General features: G+C 59.5%; 1 protein-coding gene across 1 annotated transcript in view; it reads left to right on the forward strand.

The window, feature by feature from the left end:
* Window positions 1–20,469, forward strand: part of ADORA2B (adenosine A2b receptor) — a 23,964-nt gene continuing 3,495 nt past the window's right edge. Inside the window, exon 1 of the mRNA XM_037807881.1 lies at window positions 1–446. Coding sequence (XP_037663809.1) covers window positions 112–446 — 335 coding nt within the window. The 5' untranslated portion in view covers window positions 1–111. The remainder of the gene's footprint in view (window positions 447–20,469) is intronic.

A 20,469-nucleotide genomic window follows, 5' to 3' on the forward strand; every position in this document is an offset into this window, starting at 1 on the left:
CGCGCGGTCCGGGCGCTCCGGGCGCTCCGCCTATGCCCCGCGGGGCCCGCGCGGTTGCCCCGCGCTCGGTGCGGCCGCGGTAGCCGACCCCGGGGCCCGGGCGGCCCGACCATGTCGCTGGAGGTGCTGGACGCGCTGTACGTGGCTCTGGAGCTGGCCATCGCCGTGCTGTCTGTGGCGGGCAACGTGCTGGTGTGCGCCGCGGTGGGCACGTCGAGCGCGCTGCAGACGCCAACCAACTACTTCTTGGTGTCCCTGGCGGCGGCCGACGTGGCCGTGGGGCTGTTCGCCATCCCCTTCGCCATCACCATCAGCCTGGGCTTCTGCACCGACTTCCACAGCTGCCTCTTCCTCGCCTGCTTCGTGCTGGTGCTCACGCAGAGCTCCATCTTCAGCCTCCTGGCCGTGGCCGTCGACAGGTACCTGGCCGTCCGCGTCCCGCTCAGGTGAGGCGCGCGGCGCTCCTGACCCGGGCCCCGTCGGAGCTCGCGCCCGTGACCGTCCTTTCCAGGCCCCGTTTCTTGCCTTGCGGGCGCCGGCCACCCCCGGAGACACTTGCGCCCGGGCCGCCTGGACACCCTCGGGGGCCCCTGGGCCGGACCCTCGCGGCCTCTGCGCCCCCGGAGCGCCGCGGGCTGCGCGCGGCCCCCTAAGGGGATGCGCGTGCGACAGACCAGCTCTGGGGGTTCCGGGGAGCGCAGCCCCGGGCGCCCGGGCAGGCGCCGGGGAAGCCTCGCGGACAGCGCCTCCCCGGCGGCGGTGGAGGCCCCGGCGCGGGCGGTTTGGGGCTCGCGTCCCCCCCCCTCCGCCCTCCCCCGTGCCTCACCGCGGCGGTGCGGGCCGGGAGCGGGGCCCGGGATCCACAGGGCAGCGGCGGGGGAGCGGCCGGTCCACTCCGGGAAAGCCGCCCCTGCGTGCTCGCCGACGGCTCACATCACCTCCACGTGCTTTTAAAGGACTGGAAGCGCTTCCCGCTTTGCCCTCGGGTCCCCGGAGCCTTGCGGCGTCCATGCCGTTGTCGGCCCGCGGTGACCCTGCCTGGGCCGGGCTGGGGGCCGCCGCCCTCTCCGGGCAAGCTGGGAAGTGCCACCCAGATTTCAGGAAACTGGAGAACTCACCTGGCCCCTAGTTCTCCCACACCGAGGAGCTGTGGATGGGGGATGGAAAAAGCCAGGCTGTGCTCAGAGCCCCGCGCTAAGCTGCCAAATTCTGGGTTTGAGCAGGCATGTCCGGGGACCTAAGGATTCCCGTTTGAAAGTCTCCTCTCTCTTTGCTGCCTGCCTGCTTTTGACATTTCTGCGTTGAGTGAGCCTGGGATCTCTTTGGTTTTGGAGCTGAGGCAGGGAAACTGAGTCACAGCAGTAGGCAAGAAGGGAAGGAGTTCATCATGGATCGCCAGCTGTGCCAGGCACTTTGGTTTAATCCTCTGACTCATCACAGAGGGCAGGTAGTGTTACCTACGTTAGCTGCGTCCTCGTGGATGAGGCTCAGGGAGGTAAAATTTTGCTCGGGTTGGGACATCTGATCGAGTCTCGAGCTAGGACTCGGACCCAGAGCCGGCTCAGAGCTGGCACCAAGTTCCCACCGTGCCGGGCAAAGCCGCCCTGCGGGGCTGTGTGGCACCAGTGTTTGGAAACGGGCACCAGGAGTGCGGTTATTTATGGGAGAGGACGCGGCCTGGCAGCTGGAGGCGTGTGGAGTGGGTCCCGGTGGATCATGGCCTGGGTCCCCGGGAGCCGGCCCCGGTGCTGCCGCTGCCTCGGGCGGGTGAGACGGCGGGGCCTGGGGACCTTCCCTCCCCGGGGTCCCTCCTGCCTCCAGTTCTCAGGTGCCTGGCTGGACGGGCCTTCAGCCGGGCAGTCCCCAGCCCGAGTGGCCCATCTAATGGAGCCCCTTGGGCTGGCCCCTGGCGGAGGCGCAACGAGACCCCAGCCCCCCGGGGGAGTAGGTGGAAGGACCCCCGAGCAGGAAGTTTGCAGCAGCGCATCTGTGAGTTCTCGCCGGGTGGGGCTGGGCGTGGTCTGGAGAGACCCGGTGTGGGCGGAGGAAGAGGAAAGAAACGTGAACCCCGCCCCCCACTTCTGCTTTGCATTTCCTGAGGGCTGGAGAGCGAGGGGGGAGGGGGGAGAAAATGCCCCAAGGCCGCCCCACGCCCCCCACCCTCCTGCCTGCCCCCGCAGCTGGGGGTCAGCAAAAGGGGTCTACAGGCAGCCCCCAGACCCCTGTCCGTGGAGGGGTGGGCGCCTGGCCTGACCCTCCCGCCTGGGTCACCTCCCCCCACCGCACCCCCCCATCCCCAGCACCCCATTCCCTCCTGGGGGCCGTGCCCGGGGTGGGGCCCTCTCCCGTCCCTGCTCTCAGCAGTTCCTGCCTCTCCCCGGGAGCCCCACTGAGTCAGTGTCCGGATGGGGGAGGGGTCCTTTGACCAGGGGACGCTGGTCCTGCTGAAGTCCAGGAACAAAGCCAGGGGCCCCTGAGGCTCCCCCTTCCCTTTACTGATGCGGCCGGGGGCCGGGGGCCGGAAGGGGTGACTTGGCTCCGAGGCCCTCCTAAGGGTCATGGAACCCCAGGGGCCCAGTAAAGCCAGAAGCCCCTGCCCGGCTGCCTGGGGTCGAGGCCCCGGGAGGAGGGCCAGGAGCAGGTGCTCGGCCACACCTTTCACCTGTCCGTGGCTCCGCCCAGGTCACCTGGGTGGCGTTTGTGCCCCGGGGCTCCAAGGGCACGCCAGGCTGTGCTCAGCTGGGGACCGCAGCCCCCTGCTGCACCCCGTGGCATGGTGTCTGCCGACTCGAGGGAGATCGTGGGGTAGGAGGATGGGGAGCCCAGAGGTGACCCAGGCATGAAAAGTGACATCTCTGGCCGGACTTGAAAACGAGGAGCATCTGCTCACCCGGGCGCGGCCCTTTCGCTTCAGAGCGAGGGGGTCCCCACAGGTGACAGTCCGCCAGCCACCGTAGGCGGTTCCTGATACAACATTCAGATGACGGCTCCATCAGAGGGGCCCGCCCCAGTGGCGCCGTGGGGAGTGGGAGGCCCCGGTGCCCGCAGCCGCGCTTGGCATGCAGGTTCCTGGCTGGCGGGTGGCGTGTGTGTGCGAGCGCGTCTGCGAGTGCATGTGTGTGCATGCCCGGCTCGGGCAGCTCTCTGCCCACTGCTGCCCTGGCTCTCACATCCAGCAGGGGCACTACCTCCTCCACAGCCTAACCCTGTTCTCGTCGTGCCACATTCCCAGCCGGGCTCGGGGGTGACTGTGTCACTCCCTCATACGGGGCCTCCCCGGGCCTGGCTTTCCAGGACGGCACATTAGAGCCCGGCTCTGGGGCGTTGGGCAGCGCTGGGAGCAGAGCTTGGTGGGACGGGTTTGTCTGGCCTGTCCCCAAGCCGGGGTCCCTGACCCCGTCACCCTCTCCTATCTCGCCGGCCACTGTCGGGAGCTTTGTCCCTGTGCCTTGTGGGTCCCCTCTGTGAGTGGATCACAGGCTCTGTGCCTGCCCCCTCTTAGCTCAGCTGCCCAAATTGCAGAGGTGGCACTCTGCAGGGACACAGATTCTGAGTGTGGTTTTCTTCCTAATGTTTCTTTTTTTAAAATGGAGCTGTAATTCACATACCTTAAAATTCACCAAGGACACACGCACCGAGGTTGTTTTGAAATCAAGCTAGAAAGGAAAATCTTCAGCTCTGGGTCCAACCGCCCTGGCCTTTCCAAGGCCTGCCCGCCTTGGTTCTCCCTTTTCTCTTCTGCATCGACGTTATCTTTCTGTTCCAGATCCTTTCCGTGGCAGCAGGTGATTGGTTTCCCCCAAAAGATGTGCCACGTCCTAATCCCAGAACCTGTCAACATCATCCTATTTGGCCAAAGAGTACATTTTACCCCACATGGCTCCTGAGAGGAGGCGCTTCTCCCGGGTGGTCGGGGTTGGCCCTAAATGCAGTCCCACGTGTCCTTAGAAGAGAGGCACGTGGAGTGACGTGGCCACAAGCCAAGGAAGCCACAGCCTCCAGAAGCTGGCGGAGCAGGGAAGGATATTCCCTGGAGCCCCTGGGGGAGACCCCCGGCCACAGCACTGTGGATTCGGCCTCCAGGACTGTGAGGGAAGGATGTTGTGCTGTTGGGAGCCTCCCGGTTTGTGGGGCCTTGTGACAGCAGCCTCAGTCCATGGGCCTCCCTCACCACCTCCCGTCCTGGGTCGGCCTTCCCTCCGCCCCACGGCCCCGCCGCCCCCCGAGGGCCCTGTGCCTCGCTGCCCCCTGAGCTTCTCCAGCAGCTCCTCCGGGCTCACGGTCTCTGCTCCTCTCGTCCCCACGGCGCCACGGAAATTGCTCCCGTCAGGCCAGCCACGCGATGCCCTCCTTTTGGTCGCTTCCTGGGCCTGCTCGTTCTTGTCCTCTTGGCAGCTCTTGACCAGCCCGTGCTGGGCCACCGTGGAGCCCCCACGCCGTCCCCTCCTGCGCCGCTGTCGCCGTTCTCCCCTCGGCCGCCAGAGGGAACGTTGAAAACCGAGCGGTCCCAGGTCTGACCCTGACCCAGGCCCCCCATAGCCACTCGCTCCGGGCCAGGCTCTCCCCCCACTCACATCCTGGCACCCACTCCCCCGTCTGGAGAGGCTGCTCTCCACCACCGTGTGTGTTTGTCGCTCACTGCGGTTACCTTGTCCGTTGTCTTCCCTCGGTTGCCGTCCGTCCCCACTGCAGGCGAACTCTGTGGGTGCCTCAACTTACATCCCAGGACTCGGGTCAGCCCAGTGCCCGGCAGGGGGTCGGGACCCCAAATTTTGATGAGTACACGGATGTCTGGGCCCAAAGGGGGCATGTCGTGGCCAGGAGAAATACTGGGATGGCTGTGGGAGAACTTGGCCCAAAAAAACACAAAAAACAAAACAAAACCAAAGAACATGGGGAAGGAGGGGTCCAGGACGGCAGATCCAGACCAAGGAGCAAAACCCACTGGTGAAATGATGTCAGAAGAAAAGATTGGGCAGTAGGTTTTAAGGAATGAAAGAAGGAAAAGCCACCTTCTAGAGAGATCTGTCATAGATCTGAGGGAGGACAGGGCAACGAGGGGCTGAGAGGAGCCCGAGGGCTCGCACCTGGGGGCCAGGGGACGGCCCGAGGGAGGGGCCACGCTGCTCGGGGCTCGGCCCGGGGTCCTGGGCCGTGGTTTGTCGCTCAGGCCTGGGGCAGCCCTGTCACCTCCACAGGAGAACACGACCAGGTCCCCGGAGGTGCTGCTTGTGCTCCCGTCCCCACCTCGCGTCCCCCTGCCTGGAGCAGCACCCACGTCAGCAGCAGGGGCCGCAGTGCTCCTGGCTGACCCCGCACCTGTGGCCGCTCCCGGGCTTCCGTCCTGGGCGTGTGTCCCCCGCTGTGCCCAGGCCCTGGGCCGAGGGCTCCACTGCTCGCGGTCAGAGCTAGGGTGATCCAACCCGGGGTGGCCTGAGGGCCCATCCCCTCTCGGGGGACACTGGCAGGCCCTGACTGGCACCTGGGAGCCCTGAGGTGGGAGGAGGTGGGAGCAGAGGCGGGAGCCTCGGGGTCGTAATGGGAGGTGGGGGGGGACGGATCCTTTCTCTGACTCTGGGTGGGGGCTGAAGGAGACCCTCTCCCCACCCTCACGGCCCCCCAGGCCCTTGTGGTCCCCCCACCCTTGCTCTCTGCCTGGGCCCTGGCAGGACCCATCACTCCGTGCACCTCACTCTTGGATCTGTCGCTTCTGGGACCACAGCGCATCTGGGGGAGCCAGAGGGCGTCTGCAGGGACCGAGTTTGGGGATGGTTGTCCCCGACATTGGGATTTTTAAAACTGCAACAGCAGCCGGGCACCTCACGTGCTGGATCTTACAGACTCTTCACCGGGGAAACTGAGGCTCAGAGACACAAGATTAGCCCAGGGTCCTGTAGTCCAGCACAGATGAGCTGTCCCCTGACAGCCCCTGCCCACCCCACAAACTGCTGGTGGGGAGGGGTCTACCGCTGTGGTCACCTCAGCCCCTCCAGACAAGTGGGCCCCCCACTCAGGACTGGAGCCCTTAACCATTTTGTGGGACCAGGGAGGCTCGCGCTGAACTGTGACACAGCTGGGCGAGGAAGGAGGAAGCCATCCCTGGCCGGGGTGCGGGGAGCGTCACAGAACTTCATAGTCAGGGTCGCAAGGACTAGCGAGGTGACCCCTTCCGCCTCCCCCTTCCTCGGGTGGGGAAACCGAGGCCCAGGCTCTCCCGACGCTGCACACGCACAGCTGACCCTCAGGAACTGGGCTCCAGATGGGGTTGTCTCCCCCCAGGGGCATTCGCGGGGTGCCCTGTGGCTCCCTGCGGCTGTCAGAGGCGCCCGGGGGGCTGGACGCACAGGTAGGGGCAGTGGGGACCCCGGCACAGGTCAAAGGCATCTTCTCGGAAAGAACTAAAAGCTGGGAGTGGGCCGCCCCCGGGCTCACCGACCAGCCTGGCGGAGGGTGGGCCCTGCTTTCGCCAGAGGGTGAGCACTTGTGTTTTTATATACTTTATAAAAAAAATTTTTTTTATTGTGGTAACATACCTATAGCCAAATATTTCCCATTTTAACCACGCCAAGTACCCCATTCCGTGCTGCTCACTGTCACCCTCACCGCCATCCAGGCCTTCTCCATCCCCCCAAGAGAAACTGCACCCCTCAAGCAGTGACTCCCCACCCTCCGCCTCCGGTACCCTCTTCTCTACTTCGGGTCTCAGTGGCCAGATCCTTCACTGACATGGAGCCGGGCACCCCTCGGCCTCAGGCCCCTCTTGCTCCATGATTCTCGAAGGCTCGTCCGCACCGTCGCCCGGGCCTGCGCCTCGTTCCTTCCCCTTTTGCACGTGGGTGAGTGGGAGGAAGAGGATGCAGCCTGCACAGGGAGCGGGGGGAGCTCCCAGAGTCAGGGTGCCCCACACCCCTAGTGTGATGGGAGCCCAGGGAGGTGGGGCCACAGGGAGAAGCAGGTGGAGGGCAGACAGTTCGAGGGGGCCTGGAAGCCGGCTCGGGAGCTGGGGTTTTGTCCTGTGTCCACGAGGGACATTTTCTGAGTTCGAGATCCCCCGGCGTGCACAGAGGTAAAAATTCAAGCTGTCCACCCGGTGCAGAGGGGACACGAGGCCCCTCCTGGCCCTTCCATGGGCAGTTCTTTCCAGGCTGCTCTGGAACCAGCTGGACAACATCTGTTAACTGGTGAGAAAAATGAGGACAAGTCTGTCCCTCCCTTCCGCTCCACCTCTTCCTGCTTTCTGTCGACTGTACCATTGTTTTTAGCACACCACACACCTAACAGAATCTTTACTTGTAAAAAAGTAGTTCATGCGGGTGGTAAAGAAATGGAAACTGTTATAAAGGGGATGGCGGGGAGGTCAGTCACCCTCCCTTTGCCTGTGGGAGGCCGTCACCACCTCTTGTGGTTTCTTCTAAATTCCGTATTCTGCACGGTCTTATCACACTGCTCCTTTGGTGCAGTCAGGGTTCATAACATTTCCATTTTACTCTGCAACTGTAATAAAATGTCCTGAACTTGGTGGGGAGTGTCTGAAACCTGAACGGAGCCCCAGCCTTCCTGGTGTTTCCCTCGGGTGCCCCATGCGCCGTCGAGCCCCGAATGGGTGACTGGAGGGGATGTGGCAGGGGTGCCCGCGAAGGAGGGCACGGTTCTCACCCTCAGAGGCAAATGGGGTCTGCTCTGCGGTGCCGTCAGCCGTTCAGCATCTTGCCTCATTTTAGTTTGCTTCGTGTGTGTTTCATGAATTTCCGATCTGGAAAGTAAAAGAAGCTGAAAGAAGTAACATGCCTTCCCACATCCTTACGACCATATGGCACCTTCAACCTTCTCACTGCCCAGTGTCCTCCTAATATACCTGCATTAGTCTGGGTTTTCCAGGGAAACAACCAAAAGAAGGATGGATATAGTATACATGTAAATATTAAGATATACATATATATGTAAATATTAAGAGGTTTTTTTATAGGAGTTGGCTCACAAGACTGCAGGGATTGGCAAATGTCAATTCCATAGGTCAGTCCACAAGCTGGAAACTCCGGTGAAGGTGAAGTTGGAAGCTGAATTCCTCAGGATGGACAGGCTGGCTGAAGTAGAGGCAGGAATTCTTTCTGACTTCTGAAATGCTCAGTTCTGGCTTTAAGACCTCCAACTGATTGGATGAGAAGATTCTGCTCATTGCTGAAGGCATTCTGCTTTGTTGATTGTAGATGCAATCAGCTGTAGATGTAGTCAACTGACTGTAGATGCTCATCCCTTCACGAAATACCCTCACAGTCACAGTCAGACCAATGTCTGCTTGAGCAAATAACTGGACACTATAATAAAGCCAAGTTGACATGTGAAACTAACCTTCACACTCTGTAAGTGGACTGCATAACTATTGTGTTGTGATTTCTTTTCATTGTACTCTTGGAGTTGTTCTGCCATTTCTTGCATTCCATGTTTTCCTCTTTCTAGAATTCCATATTTGTTTCTTTGTGTGTTTGTGTGTGCATATTTAGGTAAGTTTTTCAGGACAGGTATATGGGAAGTAAATTTCCTGGGCACTTAGATGTCAAAACTTTTTTTTCCTCACACTTGATTGGTGAGATGGGATATGGTTCACAATCGTTTTCCCTTGGAAGTTTGAAGATACTGTCCTAACACCCAGGGATGTTCAAGACGTCTGATGTATATGGAAGCTTCAGGGATCATTTGTTTTTCTTGGTTTCCTGAAATCTCATGAGGTTGGGTCTAAATATTGACTTTTTGTTTCTCTCTTTCGTTGGGCATGGCACTAGGAAGTTAACCTTCTCCATCAGAAAACTTATGGCTTCAGATTTTAAATTAAAAAAAATTAAATTTAAAAAAAGAATATTTTCTTGATTATTTCCTTCCTCTGCATTTTTTTCTGTTCTTCCCTTCCAGGATTCTTAATAGATGGATACTTGCCCCCCCCAAACTGATCTTCTTTGGCTCTTTTTTCTTATTGTTTGGTTTGCTAGTGCTGCTATTATGCAAAATACCAGAAATGGGTTGGCTTTTATAAAGGGGATTTATTAAGTTACAAATTTACAGTTCTAAGGTCATAAAAATGTCCAAACTAAGGCATCAACAAGAGGATCCCTTCACTGGAGAATGGCCGATGGCGTCTGGAACACTCTGTCAGCTGGGACGGCACGGGGCTGGCGTCTGCTGGTCCTTTGCTCCCGGCTTCTGGTTTCAAAATGGTTTTCTCCAAAATGTCTCTGGGCTCCTGTCTCTCTTAGCTCCTCTGTCAGCTCCTGTGCATCCTTGCTTGTTAGGGCATCTGGGGGTCCTCTCTTAGCTTCTCCTGGGCAAACTCTGGCTTCATCTCTTAGCTTAGCATCTGCAGACGTCCTTCTGTCTGCATCTCCCAGCGTCTCTCAGTGTCAGTTCCCGGCCGTGTCTCTGAAAGTCTCTCTCGGCTGCCCTGAGCTCCTTCTGTCTGTGAGTTCTCTTTTAAAACCCAGTGATTTAATTAAGACCCACCCTGAGTGGTCGGGGCCACACCTCCATGGAAGTGTCAACATGTTTCACCTACAGTTGGGTGAGTCACATCTCCATGGAAACAACCTAATCCAAACATCCCACAGAACTGGATTAAAACATGTCTTTTGAGGGACATAATATATCCAAACTGGCACACTTATATATCCCAATACTTTTTTTTTTTTTTTTCATTTTCCTCTAGATGAGTTCCTTGGCTACCCCCCCAGTTCCTCTATTAATTTTTTTTCACATTGGTATTTTTATTTTACTTATTTTAAATTTTTATTGCCAACCCAGTTGGCATTCAAAGTTTTAATTTAAGAAAAGTGTTTTGTTTTTGTTTGTTTGTTTGTTTTGAGCCAGTAGTGCACTCACAGGGCTCAGAAGCGCCCGTGAGCAGAAGCCTCCCTCGGGCCGGGGTCTGGGGCGTCCCTGCTACGTGGGGTGGGGGCTTCTGCTTGGGGTGATGACGGAGTTTGATGAGGGACGAGGCGGTGGCCACACAGCACTGTGACGGTGATACACACGACTGAGCTGTATTTTTGAAAGTGGTTAAAATGGGAAATTTTAGGTTGTGTTTAGGTCACCAGAATGAAAATTCAAAAAAAAGAGAAATAAAAGAAGGCCTCGCCCGCCTGTCAGGAGCTCTCGAGCTGCAGCTCCGTCGGGGTGGCCGGCTTTCGGGTGGGGTGCGGCCCCCACAGCCGTCCACGGACGCCTTCCCAGGGACCCCGTGGTTGCCTTCCCTCTGAGTCCCTCTGGAACCTGCCGTCGGCTGGACGAGAGCTTCGGGGCCGGGGCCCCCCTTTCCGACTCAGGGCTCCCTGCATCTGACAGTCCCCCCTGGCTTCTGGTTTCCAGAGACTCATGGAATCTGGGCTTTGCCGATGATGTCGCTCTCTGCTTCCGTGTGTTTATTTCTCCCGCGCCGTCACCACCGTTGACACGTGACTCTGGGAGGAGCGACAGTTCAGGCCTGGTGGGTTTCAGTCGGGCCTTTGCTGCGGAGGTGGGCCGGGGGGGGGACGAGCTTCTGCAGCAGCCCGGTGCCGTCCGGGTGGGGGGGAGCCTGGAGGTCGGGGGCTCTGCGAGCTGGCACCCGGAGCTTGGTGTTTGATGGTAGCCAGGGGGTCTGGTTGGGAGCAGGGGCTGTAGGAAAGCCACAGAGGGGACCAGGAGTCCCTGTTGCGGGCAAGGCCCTGAGACGCGATGGGGCCAGGGGCTCTGGAGCTCTGGGGTGCACGGGAGGGGAGCAGATCCGCGCACTGACGACTGTTTGTGGCCGGACGACAGTGGGGTGGGGCAGGGGTCAGGTCGGGCATGAGGGAGAGGCGAGTGTCCAGCATGATGCCCGGGTCTCTGGGCAGCTGGGGGGGCTTCTGGAAAGCACTGGCTGTGCTGAGCCGTGTGGTGGGGGGTGAGCTGGAGCTGGGGCGCGTGGGGCTGTCAGTCCTTCCACCGGCTTCAGGCCCAGCTCCCCCTGCTTCCTGGAGTCCAGCATGGTCCCTTCCTCCCCAGCCCCCCTCTCCAGGCCCTAACTGTTCTCTTCACATTTAAACACATCCAGACTCTCCCCAGCCCCCAGCCTCGCTCCTTGGTTTACACCCCGGTTCGCTCCCGTCCTTCCACTGGCAAACCTCCCAGAGCAGCTGCCTGACCTGATTTTCAAAGCCCACCCCCGGCCTTTCTCCCGGGCCCCCTCTCCTGGCCCCCTCTTGCTTCTTTCGCTGTCCCCCCTCAGTCTGTTAACATCCGCCTCCGTCTCCGCCCAGCCATCCCAGGTCCTCGGCCGTCTCCTTGCCGCTCCTGCCCAGCTCCCGAGTGGCCTCACTGGGCCCCGAGGCCACAGTCACCTGCCATACACCCAGGGCTACAGCCCGGCTCTCAGGACAGTCGGCCGCCGGCTCGGGATCGCCACTTGGCATCTCCAAGACAGGACTCTCCGTCCTACACTCTGCCCACCCCAGACCTGCGTCTCTGCAGAGGGCAGTTATGGGGTGAAGGGAAGCAGGCCGCACTTACCACTCAGGCGAGACCTGGGGTCGTTCCTGCTGCCCCTTCTCTCTCCATCAAGTCCCAGCTTTCAGCAGTGACCAGGGCCTGCCAGCCATGATTTCTAAACTTCCCTCCCGCCAGGTGCTGCTCCTTGGCCCCATCTCCACCTCCAGATGCTGCCTTCTTAGCCACAATCTTTCACTCCCCGGGGCCAGAGGGTAAGTCCCACTTCTCTCGCCTGCCCCTGGCCCCTCCTGGTCTGGGCCTCAGCCCCCCTCCAGCCTGTGCCGCCCCCCACTCCTTTGTGTCCTTGTTCCGGTTTGCTGGATCTGCCATTATGCAAAATACCAGAAATGGATGGGCTTTTATAAAGGGGATTTATTAGGTTACAGATTTACAGTCCTAAGGTGATAAAAGTGTCCAAACTAAGGCATCAACAAGAGGATCCCTTCACTGAACAAAGGCCAATGGCATCTGGAGAACACTCTGTTAGCGGGGACAGCACGTGGCTGGTGTCTGCTGGTCCTTTGCTCCTGGGTTCTCGCATCAAAATGGCTTTCTCCAAAATGTCTCTGGGCTCCTGTCTCTCTTAGCTCCTGTGTGTCCTTGCTTGTTCTCCCAGGGTGTTTCTCTCTAAGCGTTTGGGGGTCCTCTCTTAGCATCTCCAGGGAAAACTCTGGGCTTCATCTCTTAGCTTAGCATCTCCAAACATCCTTCTGTCTCCATCTCCAAGCATCTGGGTCTGTGTCAGCTCTTAGCTTCTTTCTTAAATACTCCAGTGAACTAATGAAGGCCCACCCTGAGTGGGCAGGGTCCACACCTCCATGGAAATAATTCAATCAGAAGTCTCACCCACAGTTGGGTGGGTCACATCTCCATGGAAACATTCAATCAAGGTTTCCACCCTAATCGAGAATAAAAAGTCTGCCCCACAGATTGCTTTAAAGAACATGGCTTGTCTGGGGGACGTAATAGATCCTAACTGGCACAGTCCTGGCTTCTCAGGACCCCCAGTCCCTGGCACTGACTTAGCTCAGGCATCTGCCTGTGCTCTGCCCTCAGCCGGGAACGCATACCCCTCAGTCTCTTTCTCATCCTTCACTGTGCCCCGTAAACAGCACCTCCTCCGGGAGGCACCCGGGATTCCTCTGCAGCTCTGGCTGTTTTCTGAGAGATTTATAACTGAGTGTTTTGCCTTCCCTTCCCCGTTAGGAGCAGGGCACACCTGCTGCTCCTCGTTATCCCCAGAACCTCCTCCAGCGTGAGCTGGCAGTGTGTGTGTGCACACGTGTGCATCGGTGCCTGTGAGCGCTGGGAGGCTGGCTCCCATGCGGATGGATGAGCTTGTTGCCTCAAGAGCAGGGAAGCCCGTGTGTGGGTGTCGTCAGGGTGGAGGGTGGACGGGGGAGCAACTGAGGGGTGGGAGGGAAACAAGACCGGATTCGCCAAGACTGACAGGGAGGGTTCTGCAGGGAGCAGGACAGAGGTTGTCGCGAGGAATAAAATATCTCCCAAACTGGGCCTTCCCAGAAATCGTTAGGAACTCGGTTTTTTAACAGCAGGGACTTTTCAAAATCACACAACAAATGTAGTACGTGTTATGCGCGCACATTTATATATTCCGTTTGACTAATCTAATGCTGTTTGTGGTTTCAGAAAGAATGAGTCATTTCAAAGCTGTATTTTTTCACAAGTTTTCATATACGTTGCCACACGGACACAGTGAGCGCTCGTGTGCCCTTCCTTTGTACGCACGAGTTGTCCATACTTGGTTACTTTGCTTTTGCACCCCTCACGTGCGTGCACATGTCCACCACCCATGCTCGGGGAACAACACCCTACAGTGCTGTCCGTAGCCAGGTGTCCCCAGTTAGCCCTTAGGGATTTTTTTTTCCCCAATTCAGGATCCAGTGGGAGGTCATGCTTGCATTTAGTTATGGCCTTTTGTCCTTTTGGAGGCTCCAAAATGGCAGTTTTCTTTTTCCGTCAGAAGGAAATCTGCACCCGTCAGCTGGCATTCTTCTGTGAAGATGCGCTGTACCCTCTCCCTGCCCTTTTAATTGCTCTTTAGTATCAGTGTGGACTCACGGCCTTTAGTTTTCCTTCGGTGTGTTAAATCCATGGCTGTGGTTCAGTGATGTGCAGACGTCCCAGCTCTGCCCTTCAGGTTGCGCCTGCGTCTGTCCTCGTGTTCCCGTCGGCTCTGGGGAGACCTCGGACTTTCAGGCACGGAAAGGTGTTCCGGGCTCACATTTTACTCTCTGACCAGTCATTTCTCCAAGGAGCCGTGGACCCTCTTGGTCGACAGTGGTACTTGGAGGCCGAGATTTGGGGTGAGGTGTGCCCGGAAGTGTCGTTCCTTCCAGGCCACTGCAGCGAACCGAGCTGGGGTGGATTTTTGTGGGAAGGCAGGCGTGGGGAGCTCTGGCTCACGGAGGAGTGCCCTCTCACGGCGCGAACCAGAGAGTGGGGCAGTTCGCAGCTGGCAGCTTCCCCGGCACAACCGGCTCAGACAGGGATCGTCAGTGGATGCCCAGACTTGCGGGGGCAAGTTTGATGAGGAGCAGGAGGTTTACAGAGACCCAGAGTATCTGCCAGAAGATTCCTGTCAGTTCCAGAGGGAGAAAGGGCTGCTCTGGGGGAGCCCACGGACCCCACATCACCAGGTGACCGGACTTGGTGCCATCAGAGGTGGACAGACCGATGTCACGTGCTGCCCCCGTGTCCCCTTCCGGCTTCCTACGGTGTGGATGACGCTGCTGCTTTTCACAGTTGCTTTTTGTGCGAAGCAGCGCTGTGACCCCAGCTCTGCGAGAGCCTCTCTGGGAGCAGAGGGTGAGGACGGGTGTTCTCTTTTCCCCCTCTGGTCCGTGGTCAGGGGCTGCGCGTCCCCTCGGAGGTCAGGGGCTGGCGCCTGGCCACCCTGGGCCGGCTCCGGGTCCCAGCTCGAGGGGAGATGCCCTGGTCCTGGGCTGCAGCCTCCTGCCAGGTGAGCGGCGGGGGTGCCTCCAGGTGAGCGGCGGGGGTGCCTCCAGGGTCCTTGGCCGCTACCTGCCCACCTCATCCTTCGTCCCTGATGGTGTCTTTGCACCTGGTGGTGGCTCCTGGTCCGGACAGTGGAGGAGATGACCTCTGGCCGCAGCTGTGACCGTCTCGGCCCGCGGAGAGCGGCACAGCAGCCCACGTGTTCACGGCCACCAAGAGGCCCTGTTCCCACGGAGCCCAGCGCTGATCACTGTGTAAATGAAGAAAAGAAGGATCTGCTCTGGCTGCATCCTGCTGGTTTTATTTATTTGTTCCTTAGATGTTTGCTGGACGCCATTAGTGGACACCTGGTCTTGAGTTTTCCTTAAAAGGGTTTTGATTATGAATTCAGGTTCTTTAATAGCGATAGTGCCGTTCAAACCCTTTTAGTTTGGCTCCCTGGGAAGTATGAGAAAATGGCAAGAAACCACTCATCCTCGAAACGTCCCCTGGGTCTGCAGGCAGGTGCTCTGGCCGTGTCCACACAGCCCATGCTGTGCTTCGTGCAGGGCTGGCAAGCAGGGGTTGAACGTGCCCGTGGGATGCGAAAGGCAGCGTGGGCTCCCCCGTATGGATTCCAGACTCCGGCCCGTGCGGGCCGGGCGCAGGGCTGGGTGTTTCGGGGACAGCTGTGAACAAGGTGCAGCATCTGCCGCTGCAGCCATCGGGGAGGGGACGGAAGGTGCCGTCACGGAGCAGGTGTGCGGCAGGGCCCTCGGGGGTCCCGGGGGGTACGGGGGGCCCTGTCCCCAGGGAATTCCGTGATGTGACCTCGTCCCCTGCGGCAGGCGGACAGGGAGTGAGGCCAGTGTCAGCGGACCCGGTCTCGGTTAGTCTGTGCCTTCTCCCGGGCAGAGGAAGCGGGAAGAGCGGAGCAGACTCAGTCTCCAGCGGGAAGGGAAGGGCCCATGCGGCAGATGCCCCTGCGGGCGATGGAGGAGCCTGCATCTGGGTGTGCACGGGACCCCGCGAGGCCGCCCCAGCAGCCCCCTGGGCACACTTTCCTCTGCGCTGTCTCGGCTCCCATCGGCCTGGCGCTGCTGCAGGTTGTGTCAGGATCTCCGTCCTGTTTCTTTGGTGCATTTTTAGATAGCCACGGTGGCAGCCCTTGGCCACACTGAGCTGCCGGCCAGGCTGGTCCACGTTATTTTGTTGGTGTTTACAGAATTTTACAGGTTTTGAGTGGTCTCTCATCTCATTTTTTACATAAGAAAACAGAGCTTTCTTTGTGTGTAATTTTAGAGAATGTGAGGTTTTTGAAGGATATATATGTTTCTCTCTAGCAGTAATGTCTGTATTTATAAAGGAAAGAAACTTGGGAGCTAATAGGAGATAACAAAAGGAAAAAATTCTTAAAACCATAAATTTAAGCAGCAGCGACGGAACGTGGCGTGCATCCCCACAGCACTGTGCATTCATCGAGCGCTTTTGCACAGCAGGTGGTGGGTTCTGCGGCCACAGTTAGCCCTGGCTCTGAGCTGGAGGCCGGACTCAGGGGTGCTGCCCCCGGGATCTGCTGACTATGGGCACCGGAGGCGCAGGGAGCTCTGGTTTCCGAGGCTGAGACGGTGGCCTGGCTCGAGCGGAGGGCGGCAGAGCTGGCGGCGGGGGGAAGGAAGCCCGCACCCCAGCACCGGGCAGCACTTGGCGAGTGCCCGCGTTATGTAACCTCAGCACCCACACTGTCCCCTCCTTTTTGCTCACCCTCCACGTGACTGTTTCTCTCAGTCTCCTCGGCTGAGGAGCCCGTACATGGACAGTGGGTGGACTGGCACACAGCTCCAGGATGGCAGTGAGCAGAGCCACTTCCCAGAGCTCAGCTTTCCCCAAGCGTTCCCTCGGTGTGGGCCTGGGAGGCTGGAGTTTTCTTGCCTCGTTTGGAAGAATAAAGCAGCCTGTGTTCTCCCCATTCGCCTCTGGACGGTCTGCTACATGCTTCTCCTACACTTGGGGCAACTGTCCTTTCCCTGGGCCTCACGGCGGCGCGCAGTCTACTGGGCACAGGGACTGGCTCGGGGGTGCGGGTGCACAAAAGGCCGTGGCCTCGCCTTTCAGCAGTGTTTGGGGCACTTGCACGTGCACGTACGCACACACACAGACCTCATGGTGTCCTGGAGGCCACTGGTGAACACAGGGAGCAGGGCGGGGAGCCAGCCAAGGTGGGGCCCAGAGGGAGCCGCACCGGGGGAAAGGCTGGGGGCCCGCGCTGGGAGTGGAGCTGAGAGGACAGGCAGGAGGTTACCCCAAGCTCCATGAGGTCAGAGCCCCTGGGACGAGCCTGTCCAGCGTCCTGCTTGGTCCAGTGACACTTGCCTGCTCTCTCCGGCCTCCCAGCGGCCACCGACTCGGCCTGGCTGCTTCCAGGGCCCAGGGCCGATTTGCAGAGGCTGAGGGTCTGCCATCGCGGCGCTCACTGCAGTGCTGAGGACGTCTGTCCCTGGAGCCTAAACCTTCTGTAGTGACCGCACCTGGGCCCTGGAGCATCCTCCTCAGCAGAGCACAAGCATATCCGTGACCCTTTCAGGATGCAGCCCAGAGGGGAACAGGAAGTGGGTCCCAGCTGGCTGACACAGAGGCGGAGGCCTCTCCCCGGGACCAGTGAGCAGCTTTAGTGGGGGCACGTGTGTTTGGGTGACCAGGCAGACGGGGGAGCTGGGATTTGTGAGGTGGGCACTGCAGGGCTGTGGGTTCCTGCGCACTCGGTCAGCAACCACTGGGGGCAAAATCTGAGTCGGATCAGGCTGGGGCCAATGTGCTGTCTGGGCTCAGCGGCAGGCAGGAGGCGCCCAGGCTCCCCAGCCTCGTTCCCCGGTGTCTGAGCCTGGGGGAGTGAGTGCACCCTACTCGGCAGCGCCCCCCGGGAGCTGGGGCTGGGGTGGGCCCTGGGCCTGAGACTCCAGGCAGAGCGGGGTCCCATGGTTCGGAGGCTGACAGCAGGGAACTGCCTGCCATCGGGGAGATGAGGAAGGAGAACCTGTTTCAGATGGAGAAATGGACTGTCTTGGTTTCCCGTGTGAGTTGGCGTAAACAACAGGAATTTATTGGCTCATGGTTTTGAGGCTGGAGGTCCAAAATCAGATGTCAGCAAAGCGATTCTCTCTCTCCCACCGACTGGCGCCCGGGGCTGGCTGCCAGCGATCCCTGGGCCTTGGCTTTTCCATCACACGGTGATGCACATGGCGGCCTCTTCTCTTTTCTCCTCTGGCTCCACTGACTTCCGGCTTCCGGCTGCTCCCTGCGGCTTCTCTCTGCATCTTTTGCTCTGTTCATCAGCGTCCACTGGGGCCGCTCCTAACTGAAGTCCCATCTTCAAGGGACCCTGTTTCCGAGGGGGCTGCACCCCCCAGAACGCAGAGCAGGAACAAGCACACGCCCAAACTGGAGTACGCAGTTCAGCCCACCACATCGATGGCAAACTCATCTTTCTAATTTAGCGTTTCAAGAACCACTGCCATAGTAGAGAGAAAAATGGAGACATGGGCTTAGCCAAGTGTTTCAGGCCCTTGGAAAATAATTCAATTAATTTTCACCCCCACAGTCCGTGCTCTGTCGCGCCCCCGCCCCCACACACTGTCCCCTAGAACAGCCGTCACCAAGCCCGTGCCCCGGCCTCTCCCCACAGCGTCTCTGCCCCCGGGGTCGGACGTGGCCGGGCGCGCTTTCCCTCGGTCCCCCTCCACCCTCCACAAAACGGGGTTCCCGCTGTCCACATGCCTGACCCCCACCTGCTGGCACCCGCTGGCTTCCCGGCCAGCGCCCCACCCCCACCGCGGTCACTTCTGGGGGCTGCCCTGCCCGCCCAGTGAGGCGGCCCCCGGGTCTGGGTTCTTTCACTTCCTCGGCCCCCCCGGGCGCCAGCCCCGGTCCCAGCTGCATCTTGCCCACGCCGAAAGCTGCGCCGCCCTCCAAACCACACAGGCCGCCCCACTGCCTTTCTCCGGCAAGTCCCCTTCCCACTCACTGAGTCACTGCTCGGGCGGGCTGGCCTCCTCCCCTCTCTGCAGATGGCTGTCTTCACACTTGTCTGCAGGGCAGCAGCTTGCAGAGGGAGGGCCGCCCCGTCCCCACCTCCCCGCCTGTCCTCTCTGCAGCCGTCCTGTCCTTCCGGGGCCCCTCCAAGGAGGCAGCTCTGCTGTCACAGCCCCGCTGCCCCCAAGCCCGCGTCCTCCAGCCTCGCTGACGGCAGCTCCTCCGGCAGGCCCCCCTTTCCTCGGCCTCTTCTTCCTCTCTCTGTTGGCCATTCTCCTCGTACGTCAGCACCTGCCGCTCTCTTGATCGTCATCTCCATATAGCCCGTTCTTCCCGTAATCTTGTTTCAATAAATTGGTAAAAATCAACAACTAACAGTTATCGTTGATCCATCTTCCTAGATCTGATCCCTCTCCAAGACCTGTTGGTCCTACCTTCCGATGTACAGATCTCCTTGCACCATCTTTGCCATCATCCTGGTCCAAGCCAACATTTTCCCTTGAATTAACTGTAGAAATAGTTCCCTAACTCTGCTTCTCATCTTGCACCCCTAAAATTCAGTCTCTATACAGAGGCCCAGAAGGCTTCATAACACAGAAGTCAGTGTCATTTCCTCACTTAAAAACCTCCAATGGCTTCCCACTGCACCTTCAATAAAACCCAGGTTCCTTCCCGTGGGCGGGGCACTGGCCCCTGCCCCTTCCCAGGGTCATTCATTCTTCCTGTGGCTTCTTTAGGGAAGCAACATTCCTGCTTGTCTGGAAGCCGCAGGCTGCCTCCTGCCTGGACCGCTTTTCTCCGCCTGCTGGACTTGCGGCTCCTCAGCCCTCAGGTTCCTGCTGACGACGGGCCCCCTGACGTCCGCTGTCACTGCCTCCGTGCACTGTGGTGTGGCTGGCCTCATGCCAGTTTGTAATCACATATTTGCTTGTTTTCTGTCTCCTCCCTTAGTGTAAGTCCCCTGAGGGCAGGGATTAGGTTTCCGGTGCCCAGCGGAGTGCCCCGTACAGAGGAAGAGCCCTAGGAATGAAATAATAAACCAACGGGGAACGGAAGCTGCTTTTCCTTATCCGAGACAAGTTGGCGTAAAAGGCATTTTTCACAGGGGCCGGATCCAGCAGTTTTGGGGCGTTCAGGTGTGGGTGTTCTCCAGCTGTTCTGAACCCCGTGGGACACCCCCCCGGGAGTGCCTGATAGTGTGCTGGGTCTCAGGGCTCCGAGAGGCCGGGAGCACCGGCCTGACAGCCAGACCTCGGCCTGTGCTCTTGGACTGTCCTTGTGTCTCCGTTTCCCCATTTGTGAACCGAGAGAGGCTCACCTGGAGAAGGTGACAGGTAACAGAGCACGTGACTGATCATGGCTTAAGCGATCTGGACCTTTTCTGAGCTCTAGTGACAAGAACATGGAGCCACGGCGGGTCTAGGGTGGGCGCAGTGGTTCTGGGAGGTTCGTGGACCCGGCTCCTGCCGTCCCTCTGCTCTCCTGTCCCTGTGTGTCTCTGTGTGTCCCTGTGTGTCCCTGTGTCTTCGGGCCTGCCCCCGGGGCCACGAGTCGGCTGCAGCTCTGGCTCGGCGTCACGGTCCCGGCGCCGCGGCCTCCCGGGCGAGCCCAGAAGCGGGAAGGGGTGCGGTGAGGGAAACGCTCCGCTCAGGGTCTCTCTCCTTCTGCCAGAGGTGAGCTCTTTCTGGGAGTCCCCGGCAGACCTCACTTTATGTCTCAGTGACCTTCAGAACTGCCTGCCGGCGACCCCAGGCCAGTCCCTGTCAGAAGAGAACAGAAGCTCCAGGATGTGCTTCCTCGAGTCTGGCTCACCCCCCAGGGCTGGGCCGAGTCCACCTGAGAAAGGGGAGCTGGATGGCAGAGGCGGGGCTGCCCCCCAGTAGGATCTTTCAGAATCCTGGGCTGCTCCACGCTCGGCCTCTGGAGCTGCCTCACGATCCCGCAGGGACTAGCTCGTCTTCACACCTCTGGGGAGGCTTTACATTCCTG

This window comes from Choloepus didactylus, chromosome 18, assembly GCF_015220235.1.
Source record: "Choloepus didactylus isolate mChoDid1 chromosome 18, mChoDid1.pri, whole genome shotgun sequence".
Taxonomy (NCBI): domain Eukaryota; kingdom Metazoa; phylum Chordata; class Mammalia; order Pilosa; family Megalonychidae; genus Choloepus; species Choloepus didactylus.